Here is an 11,797-nt window from a genome sequence, read left to right on the forward strand (position 1 = left end):
GAGTGTATTCCTTCGTAGGCCAGGGCATCCCTGAACCACCACAATATGACTTGATATTTTTGATTAACTGGACTGAACAATTAATCAAAATTGCAAAACGGCCAAATGCAATATTCCAAATGGAGGAGCTGCAGTTTTTTTTTGGTAAAGGTACAATGTGTGAGAAGTATTGTGGTGCTACAGAGATGCCTCGGCCTGCACGTCATATTCTCCAGACGTCAGAAAACATCATCATCACTTCATTGGGAAAAAAAAAAAAAAAGATGCAAAAACGATCACTCCCTCTGAAACCGTTAATCTATCACAATGGCGATATCTGTTTAAATAATTGCAATGATTTTTTTTTTTTTTCTTAATCGTATCATTCAGCCCTAATTGATAGCGCTATTGTCGATTATTGCTGTTGTTGTTGTCGCCTTATGAGTGTCCAGATGGGTGTAAATGTCTTTGTGGGTGGATGGGTGTGTATTTAGACGGTGATGATCTTTTCCTGAGAGCTCTGTTACCAGGGTCCGATGTCTCCAGTAGCCGGCTGGGAGCAGACATGCCCAGACATGAATATGAACACGCACACACACACACATGCACGCTCGCACACACACACACACACACACACACACACACACCGTCTCTTTGTCGGTCTCTGGGCAGAAGTATGTGTGTATGTCAGACTGGGCGTGCTACACCAGCACGTCAGAGGGTCCCTGTGTTAGATCTTAAAGTATTTTCAGTCGACATAAGCGCCAGTGTTCGCCTACGCGCCTTGGCTGCAGCTCTAATCTTTGTCCCACTCAGCACATGCATACACACACACACACACACACACACACACACACATACACACACAAACATACAAACATTGTGCCAGCTCAGGCCAACACTGTGCGAACTTTTGCCCTGTCTCTGTCATATGGACCATATGTCACGGGCCATTAATATGAATGACATGGAGACAGCCGTACTTGTACACACACACACACACACACATGCACGCACACACACACATACATACTGGTGCTGGCCAATGCTGACCAAGTTATTTGGCTGTTGGCGGGCTGTGGAGGAGATGTCATTGTAATTGGGAGTGTAATTGGTGGAGGGAGGGCTGGGGTCATGACCCTGAATGAACCCACAGCGGGATGCTGTTGGTTAGTGGTGTACTCTCACTGCCGCTTATCTCTCCTTCTCAGAAAGAGATGATTTCACTTCTCTGTTTCTCTCATCCTCTCACTCCTCTGTGTTTTCCAGTCATTTAAGCCAGGGCTTTTCAAACTTTTTTTTTATGCCTCTGACCTCCAAGTTGTCTTTCATGAACTCGTGGACCCTCATTTGGAGCAATTTGGCCCCAAGGACCCTGATATGAAAAGAAACTTTGGTTTGTGTTAAGATGTTAGATGTCATACATAAAACAATGACTTGAGGATTCAGAATGATGAGATTTAAACGTAATGTTAAAATAATCACTCACGCATTTTATCATAACGACGTTTAGTAACTTACAGTGAAATTAAAATTTTCCTTTTTTTTGACTAAGGACCCCCGGGGGTCCCAGGACCCCACTTTGAAACCCAGTCATTTAAGCTATTTTAGCTTGATTGTTTCAGCTTGTTCCAGCTGCTTTTAGCTGCTGCAGTTTTAGGCCTAGTATGAAGAATTTGACTTTGTTTTCAACTTCTAGTCAATTTATGATTTTTAATTGTGCTGTAATTTTGCTCATGTAAATTGTTGGTCCCGATGCTGTTTTCATTGGTAGGCCTCTCCCAAAATAGATTCCTAATTTCAGTGTCCATACCTGGTTGAGTCAAGATTGAATTATTTCAGAGGTTTGATTTTGTGCCTTCTCTTCTCATTCAAACAATAATTTCTCATCTCACTTTCTTGAGAGATCAGAAGTGCAGTTTTATTTATCTTCTGTTATCTTTGTCTTTGGAGGGAGGGTGAAGGTTACCCCCTCACCCTCCCTCCCTCCTTCCATCTCTATCTCTCTTTTTTTTCTCCCTCTCTCCTGTTCCTGGAATGGGTTGCACCCGAAGGTCTGGACAGGCACACCAGGGTAGAGTATTGTGTGTGTGTGTGTGTGTGTGTTTGTGTGTGTGCGTGTGCGTGTGTCAGTGAGATAGAGTGAGAGTGAAATCGTGGCCCACCCAGAGCTGTTTACAATCATCAGTCTGCATCTCTTCTCGTCTCCTCTGCCCTCCGCTCCCTCTTTTCCTCCACTCTTCTCTTCCTGGTAAATGTGATGAAAATGAACTCCTGGCCCCACCTGATAGGCCTGATATCGCGCACACAGGCTTTCCCGTCGCTGGCAGCGGCCTCGAGGTTAAACAAGTGGGCACAAGACCTCGACAGTGACAGTTTGGCTGCATTCACACCAAACATGTATGGACATTAACACACCAAACTTGCTCCTTTATTTCGGCTGAAATTCAGTTAATTCCCCATGCGTTCTTACCTGGTATGAAGAGCGGAGGTGGGAAACGAGCACAAAGAACGCAGACAAGTCCATCGTGCTTAGTTACAGTTACAGGAACTGGATTCAGATTTGTTTTGACTTCCCCTGTTTCTCGACTGCCAAAATCTCTAATCTTGCAGGATGACAGGTTGCCAAAACCCCGTCCAATAAATGAGCTACTTGTGAGTCCATGTGACTTTTGTTTACAAGCCCCGGTTCACTTGTAATTGGGCAGTGTGAGAAACTAAAGGAACGAAAGACAAACTTTTCAGGTTTGGACTGCAGAAATCAAATTTGAGCTGTGATTACACCTCAGAATCCCAGGACAAGCTGGCAAAACCTGGTTGGGGTGTATGCATGTGTGTGTGTGTGTATAAGACGTGTCCATGAGCAAGGCACTTCGCCCAGCTGTCAAAGAGGAGTTGGTCAGTCGCCAACAGTCGGAAATAGCAGCTCGCAGCTCCAGGTGGAAACGTATGCAACTGCATGAGCATTGCTGGAAAAATAAAGCATGCATGCTCAGTCAACTTTCCTTGTACAAATAGGGTTTTTGCATGCACGCACGCACACACACACACACACACAGGTCCCACATACTCAGCAGGGGGTTGCCCTCAGCTCTAATCCTAGTAACCTCACTGCTGTGGTCTCTCTCTCTGTAGTCTGCCAGGCTCTGCTACCATGTGGTCAGAGTGGATTCTACCGCAACGTGAACACCTCTCTGTCTCTCTTTCACTCTCACACACACACACACACACACACATGCGCGCCCCACCAGGACTCAAGATGGCTGTCTGCTTTACTATGGTTTACTCCACACCACACCACCACACTGCCACCGCAGCCGCATGAGCCACGGCCTTATGGGATTTCTGACCGCGTCGTCAACACCTCTCTCTTTCAGTGTGCGGTCCAGAAGAGATTTGGCCACCCTCTCAGTTCTCGCGGCAACCGCCAACATCTGGTTGATTTTTTATTGACTGCCTTGCGGATGTCTCTATCTTCTGATGCCGGCAGGATTGTCCCTCGTCAAAAGCGATGTGTCATGCGTCTGACAGTCACTTACGCCTGGTGCGAACGGCTTACATTCTCGTTTTCGGAGCACTTAAAGTCTTTTCAGGCCTTGAGTATATGACCGCAGTGTGAGTTCGCTCCGCTCTTAAATACGGCCAAGTGCGGTCATTCAAGAAGGCAGCGCCGGTGGCCCCCCCGTTGGTGCAAGCTCCAGCTCCTATTTAGTACCTTGACGGCTGCACGAGCTCGAGATTTGAAGAAGGTGAGTGCAAACGAGGGGCTGATCTGCGCTCCTGAGGGAGTGGATTAGAATGGATTTCCAAGTCTGTTGTGTTGTTTGAAGTTGTCTTGATTATCTGAATTGAATTCGTATTGTGACCTGGAGAGAACTTTTACAACTTTTGAATGGGTTCAAGAGTAATTAAATGTTACTCCAAATGACTCTTATTCCAGAGAGCATAAAATCCGATACCGTGAAGGCTATTCGGTCAATTGAGGATACTGGAAAAACCCTGCTGCCAAATGTAAAATCGAGTCAGTTCTAGTACAATGGGGGGTTGCGTAATCCACTGGATCTTCTATAGCCTGCTTTAGTGTTTGAGGAGCCTCGATTTTTTTTTTTTTTTTTTTTTTGTTCTGTGCTCACTGGTCAACCCGGTCAGACGCGGTCGGGTGAGCTCGCTTGTTTGTTTTGTCTTGCTGTCCGTCACTTGTCGATATCTGGTCTTGTTCAGCCGTTGGTCCGCGTCCAATCCAAGTTGTGTCCCATAAATGTAACTCTCCGAGCGGCAGGTTGAATCAGCCTTTTGTGTCCTCAGCTGGCGGCCGCGCCATAATGTTCTATTCAGCTCGGGGTCCGTGGAAAAGCACTGTGCGCTGGCACCTTCCTGTTTTCATCAAAGACATTTTAACACATCAAGCCAGAACAACTATGTCTTTCATATTTGATACTTAAATCCAAGCTTATGAATAATAATAATAATAATAATAGAAAAAAAAACGTTGTCCCATTCACATTTTCCCCCGTATTGATTTCACATGCATTCCGAGCTCGCTGGACACACATTTGTCCAAACAACATTCTTTTGCCATTCAATAAGGAGAATTTTTTCCTCATCCCCTCAGCCCCCCAATGTCCTTTTTCCCTGCTGCTGTTTTGGAGTAGCGGCTGCGTGCTCGGTTTGTCACAGATCAGAAGCAAAAGGTCAATCAGATAGAGTACAGTTGTGCTTTGTCTCCGTCTCTTTCCACGTCTCGCCCGGTCCTCGCTCTTTTCTTCTCCTCCTCTAATTTTCCCTCTTTGCTTCGGCAAACAGGATTACTTCTGGGCTTATGCATTATTCTGTCATATCCACATGAGCACACACACACACACACACACACTCGCACACATGCACACACGTACATGCACACTTCCTGGAACAGAACAAGACATTGAATTAGAGCTTAATAAGGAAACATACACATACACACAGATGGGGAAAGTGAGAAGGGTTGGTCCTGAGTCAATGACAACATTTGCCTTCCCTTCTTGACCCCCCCCTCCACCCCCCACCCCCCCATCTCTCTCCTCCTTTTCCCATTGAGAGGGAAACTGTGGGTGTAATGGGTTGTTCATGTGCGTAAGAGCTGTATGTTTACATCGCTCGCAGCATCAGGCCGTGCCCCAATATTCCTGGATGGCAGTTCCATTTAATTGAAAGTACAGTGACGATGATGCCAGAGTGAGGGAAAAATTATCCAGCCCTTTCATTTGTCATTTAGGAAGCAGGCAGGCTCACAGAAAAACACTGTGAAGGTACATAATGCCCGACTCTGTCTTTCTCTGATTTTGTCCTTTTTGGCCCGTCCTCCGTCTTCTCCATAAATCACTCAATATGCACTCAAACACACTTGAACTCTCTCTCTCTCTCTCTCCCTCACACACACACACACACACACACAAATCCACAAGCAAAGAGAGACACAGACAGACACACAGGAAGATCGTTTTGGCTCAGAGCACATTGAGGCCAAGGGGACATGGGCTTTGCCTCTGCTGTGGTGCGATGTATATATTACGAACAAAAATATGAACGCTGTCTGCCAGCACTTTCTCTGACTGCGGAAATGTGTCCAGCAGACACTATAGAAAGACACACACACACACACACACACACACACAGGGTGCGGCCCGCTGCCAATAATAAGACTTGTTTAACGAGTCTCAGTGCTTTGTTGATTCCAATCTCAGGGTTTTGTTGTTTTTGTGAATCGCGCTCTCTGAGGCCGGTATTAATCTTCTCTGTGTGTTTACGCGAGGTGTCCAGCGCGGTGCCGTGGAACTGGGACTTGTCATGCGACAACATGCAGTTCAAGTCGGTTGAGCTCTCATTTGGCTGACCGCAGGCCAGCCCCTTCCTCCTCCCTTTCCTCCCTCGTCTTCTCTCTCCTCTTCCTTTTCCTCAGCCACTTCCTCGTCTCCTCGAGCTCCATCCTTCTCCCCGCTGCCTCTTGACCCCTTCTCCACCTCCACCAAACTTCCCTTGGCGCGGTCCAGTGTTTGCGTTCTGGATTGTGCGTTCCTCGATGGCGGTGTGTGTGTGTGTGTGTGTGTGTGTGTGTGTGTGTGTGTGTGAGTGCAGAGAGACGCCGAGGGCCTTGGCAGGATCGTTGGTTTCTAGGTGCTTCTCTGGGGTTTGGCTGCTCTCTGACTGTGCCTGGCTAAGCTTTCTCCTCTTGACTGGGGTTACACACTCCGTCTCTGTTCCCGTGTTGCCGTACTCGCGAGAAAGCCTCCCGCAGTTTGCAGAGCAGGCGTTGCCGCAAGACACAAGAACACAGCAGCAGGGTGGCTTTTTTTTTTTTTTTTTTTTTTTTTGATTGAAGGTTGTGTGTGTTTTTCTCGAGCTGCTCCTGAAAGCTGGTGGAGAGTTTACACCCAAATCACCAGGTTTAGAGAGGAACATGAATTCAGGTCTGTGTAAAGTGTACCCACAATAGTAGTTTTTATAATAGTTGTCTTTTGTATGGATGGAGTCAGATGCCCGGTCCTGCCTTTATCTCTGGGTGAAGCCTGATTGGATATCCCAGCCCTGATTGTAGCTCACGTGCCTAAAGGTCGGGTTGTGGCTAATAACTTAATGCCACAACCTCTCGAAGTGCAGGGGCTATAACCCAGCCGGCCTAACACCCAAATCCCACCAAGGCGTCTTTTTCTTTCTCACTGATGCTGGATAATATAAAGAGAAAAAATGTTATAGGTCAAAACAGAAATACTCAGTGAGGATAGAGTATTAGGTTTCCAAAATAAAATACGAAAGAATATCACAGACGCACCTTATTCAAAGATAGAATTTGCTTAGTGTCCTAATTCAGATGGTCTTAGGTGCTCTGTGTTAATATTTTGGTTTGTTAGTGCTTATTGGTGGAGTTTGTAATGCTTTGCAATTCCGTCTTTGACGAATTGTTAGAATGTCATTTGGTGATGCAGGATTTTTTGCTCACAAAAATAAATTACTTACTTAATAACGATTAATACTGGATCTTTTTTTTGGCTTGGCAGGCCTACACTGCAAAAACTCAAAATCTTACCAAGATTATTTGTCTTATTTCAAGTCAAAAATGTTTCATTACTCGTCAAACAAACAGACAATTGTCTCTTGTTTCAAGTGAAAATTTGCTTGAAACAAGTGAAAATTTGCTTGTTTCATTGGCAAAATTTGTTTCTTGTTTCTAGCTAATTTTCACTTATTTCAAGTGAATTTTCACTTTTTCCACTGGGCAATTTTGCCAATGAAACAAGCAAATTTTCACTTGTTTCAAGTGAATTTTCACTTGAAACAAGTGAAAATTGTCTAAAAACAATTTACTTCTGAGGTGATCATGTCTTATTTTAAGTGTAATGAGATATTTTGACTAGAAATAAGACAAATAATCTTGGTAAGATTTTGCGTTTTTGCAGTGTATACCTGATGCAGCTGTGTGGGAAATCACTTTATATCACTTGTTTGTCTAAGTTCAAATTATTGTATTCGAATTCTTTGCCTTGACTGCAGGAGGGCACACATGTAGTTCTGAGAAAACCGAGCAGCAGAAACGTTTCTGAAGCAGTGCGTCACACAGCACTGATCGACGTCCCCAGAATGAAAACCAGCAATATTGATCACTACACCGTCACTGGCCTATTATATTTCTGCCTGGAAAAAGTCCTATCAGGGTTTTGATTCCATCCAATCAGCATCTTGGTGGGAAAAATAATCATAAAAATCACGCAGGATGCACATCACAAGAATTTTATCATTTTATTTGTGTAATTATTTAATTTTTTTATTGCAACACCGGCACAGCGGTCTGTTTGTTTCCACCAGCTGTAAGAGAAAACGACATGTCAGCTCCGCCTGAGAAAAACGCACCGTCGGCAGGCTGCTGAGTCACGTCAGCAGGACAACAGGATGTCAGTGACATTTTAATATTCAAGAAGCGTTTGAGTGGCGTTGGACCAGAAAAAGAACAATGAGGCCGAGCACCTTCCGTGCTAAAAGCAGACAGGTGGGCGCACCTTGGACTTTGTGCAGTGGAGAGGAAGCGATTTGTGAGGCGTGTTGTGTGCAAATTAAACAGCTACTGCATAGATTTTGATGTTTTTTTTTTTTTTTTGGCATGCATAGAGTTCACTTTTCACTTTTCAGTTGATAATTCTGATGCATTGATCGTATTTAATTATTATAATTTCAGCTATTGGGATTTTATTGCCTAAAGATACCTGTTTCTGCTTTGGATAGTTGTGGTGTTTGGTCTTTAAAACTACACCCGTAAGCCACGTAGACCATTTTTTTTGTTCACAGAAATGCAAATCCACCTGATTGCACTCTTGCATGCATGCACAAACACTCACACAAAACAGCACAGAGTCCTGCTGCGGGATCGGTCCAGTCAGACACGTTTTGGAGTCGGCAAGGCCACCTCCATTCTGCATGTTTGGTTTGGTTAACTTAATGTTGTCTCCCCCTTTGGGAATCAAACCATGCTATGTGGTAATTTTATGCATGTTTCTCTTGGTATTTTGGGGGTTGGAGACAGACAAAGTAACATTCACAACAGAGCCAGACCATTCCTTTACGCCTACACACTGACCCCAACCAAAATATTTCACATATCTAAGCGGAGCAGTTGATGGACAATTGTGTTCGTAGAAGCCCTGCATTCAGTTGTTTTCATGGCGATGGTTAAGATGCTTCAGCGTTACAAACATAATTGACAGGTTTATTGATCACGCAGCCTTATTTCAGTGCTGGTGACAGTGAAATGGAAGCTGCGGTTTGGTGTGAAGCGCAACACAACCTCAGGGGAGTTTTTGCGCAGTCGAGCAGGTATCACAGGACAGGACTTAAAACACGCTCGCACATCCAAACACACCTCCTGCTGCAGCGGCGGGCACGTTGGATGTGTTCGATGTGTGTGTGCAGAGTGGATGCTGGTGTGAGAAGATGTGAAGGTATGCTGCTTTGGTTTATCCCCACAGTGGCTTTTTATAGAGCCTATAAAACTAACTATTCCCTCTGTGGTGCGGCCACGTGGGGGGGTGGGGGGGTTCATGTGTCCATGCATGTGTAGTTTTATCATCTGGGGTTATGATAAGGCATTGCATTTCAAAAACATAAACGGTTTGGATAACGGCGAATTCCTGTTGCCAGGTGTCCATGGGAGTGGCAGAGAGGGATCGTCGATGGATGTGTTTGCATGCCTGCACCCATTGACCTGTTATTTCTCCCTCTCTCTCTCTCACAGTGTGTGTGTGTGTGTGCGCGCGCGCACGTGTGTGTGTGTGTGTGTGTGTATGCATGTGTGTGTGCTGTACTGTACTCTATGGCTGCCTGACACAGACTACGGTGGGCCAGTGATGCATTAGCCATGGCCAGAGATGGACTGGTATGGACTAAATAATGGATACCATCCTCTCCCTCTGAATAAATCAAGACCAGAGAAATGGAGAGAGATGAGAGATTAAATGTGGGAGAGAGTTGGAGAAATTTAATGCCAAAGAGAGAGGGGGGAAGAGAGAGAGAGAAAGAGAAATAAAGCATTTGTGTAACTGGAGGAAAGATATAGAGGGGGGGAGACGGGACGCTGGTGTCCTGAATTCCAAATCAGCGTCTTACTTCTGCCCCTCTCCGCCGGAGGAAACTGAACGGCTGAAGGACAATGCAGTCCGCCATATTTCCATAACATAAAATTGATCACTCAAAAGCTTTATCGAACAGGAAATCAAATCTTGGCACGCGCCCAGATCCTGTCTCATCAGGTAGGAATCCTGTGGTTGCTTCACTCATTTGACCCTCTTAACTCCCACCCCCCCCTCCCCCTTCTCTCCTCCCCCTCCTCTCCTCCCCCGCAGGCCCAGGGTCAGACGTTCACCTTCCCCGACATCTTCCTCGAGAAGGACGGCACGCCGGCCGAGGGCTCCATGGAGGAGATGCAGCAGAAGTTCATGGAGGACGAGAAGCAGAGGCAGAAACCTGACCCCAGGAGGGGAGGGGTCACCGAGTGGTTCGGACTGTGAGACAGCCCATTGACCTGGAAATCTTTGTGTGTGTGTGTGTGTGTGTGTGTGTGTGTGCGTGTGTGTTTTATCAGTACGAATGATGTATTGATTTGTAACGTGACTAGGCTGATATCATTCGAGATTTCTATTTCTGTAAGAAACGCTCCACAGTGTGTAAGGAGAGAAGAATGAGCATGTGTGCGGGAGAGTGGAGACATGTGTTTTTTGTGTGTGTGTGTGTGTGTGTGTGTGTGTGTGTGTGTGAGTGAGTGTGTGTGAGGCTGCAGTCCAGTAGCCCAAGCCAGAACAGAACCACAGGAGGAGGAGAGTGGCCTGGCTCCATCTTTCTAGAAACCAGCCCACCGTACAGAATCTCCATCACCTCGGATGACCTCCTCTCCTTCCTCCTCCTACTCTAACCCGTTGCGCCTCCTCCTTCCTCTCGTTTGCCGTCGTCCACCTCGTTCTCCTTTCTTCTCCTCCTCCACCTCAACACCTCCTCTTCTTTTCGTCCGTCCTCTTCCTCGGGGATTCTCCTCGGGATGCACTGATTTATCCGGCTTTGGCCTCGTTTCGACTGCCATCAGCCAATCGGCCCGTGAGATGACATTCGCTGGTCGTGGCCGATGTTTGTCCGTCCAAATTTTGTTCAGGGCTCAAGACTAATGGTGTCCCATTGATGAAAATAATGTGTTTGGGTTGGAAAACGTCTTCTCTAGGACACTCGGGGATTTTATCATCATTATTATGATTCCTGTCACTTAGAAAATGATAAATTGGATCGACTGTGCACTACAGAGGCAGACTACAGCTAAGTGTCTCTCCTATTACTGTTGCCGTCAGTCATCGCTGGCTGTCCCCTTCGTCCACTGAGACGTGAGACCTGTGAAAAAATGCGATGATTCGGAAATGTTCCTGCGGTGTCGACCGTTTCCCCCCCGCGAGGCGAGCCAAACATGTTGCACCGTTTAGAGTTCAGCGGAGCCGCCGTCGCAGAGGAAAGTGACACGCAGACTTGACCGCCAAACACCGGGGACTCGCATCTCTGGAGCCGAGTCGGCCTTCGAGTCAGCACAGGACAGGGGGGTTAGGATCAGAACCGGCGCCGAGTTGGAACGGGGTCACGATTTTGCGTCCTTCTCCACGCCGCTGTCAGCTCCTCGTTCTTACTAGAGGTCGCATCGAGTTCCATTTACGATGTGTTGAAGCCCCGTTCAGTACAAATGAGCGTCGGGCGAAGATAAATTATCATGTTATCACGATGTGTTCAAACGCAGTCTTGCAAAATATGTTTTTTGGCAACAAATCGAACAGGCCTCATTTGCTTGAAGGCGAAATTGGTGGGAGTACGTATTTGTGCAGCGCTTTTAAAAAAAAGAGTTTGAAAAGGTTATTTTGTCATGTGAAAGAACATGATATTAAACACGGTTTCATAAATTTTGCATGATTGGATTTATGCTTTAGACCTCGAACAGATCAGTTTTTTTTTTTTTTTTTTTTTTTTTTTCTCTCTCAGCCAAATTTTTGTTTTAAATATCAGCACTGGCCCAGATTTTCATGATCGGTGCATCCCTGGATCCTCCTGTCCTCCTCGTCTTCTTTTCTGTCTCTCTGCTCCTTCTCCTCTTTTCCTCCGCAGGCTCCCTTCACTTCTCTTCCTCTGCCACGCTGGGGAGTGGTATATTGCGGTATTCCTAGTAGCCCCAACTCGCAGCCAGTTGGAATTGGACAACCTGGACAACCCACAGCCTTCCTCTTTTTATGAGTTTGCCTTGGATTAATTGACCACTTTAGGTAAACAACAATTG

At 46.0% G+C, this 11,797-nt stretch overlaps 1 protein-coding gene across 1 annotated transcript in view; it reads left to right on the forward strand.

Moving 5' to 3' along the window:
• Nucleotides 1-11,472, forward strand: part of mrpl23 (mitochondrial ribosomal protein L23) — a 33,858-nt gene extending 22,386 nt beyond the window's left edge. The window contains exon 5 of the mRNA XM_030054181.1: nucleotides 9,843-11,472. Coding sequence (XP_029910041.1) covers nucleotides 9,843-10,007 — 165 coding nt within the window. The 3' untranslated portion in view covers nucleotides 10,008-11,472. The remainder of the gene's footprint in view (nucleotides 1-9,842) is intronic.
• The last annotated feature ends 325 nt before the right edge of the window (nucleotides 11,473-11,797 follow it).

This window comes from Myripristis murdjan, chromosome 6, assembly GCF_902150065.1.
Source record: "Myripristis murdjan chromosome 6, fMyrMur1.1, whole genome shotgun sequence".
NCBI lineage: Eukaryota > Metazoa > Chordata > Actinopteri > Holocentriformes > Holocentridae > Myripristis > Myripristis murdjan.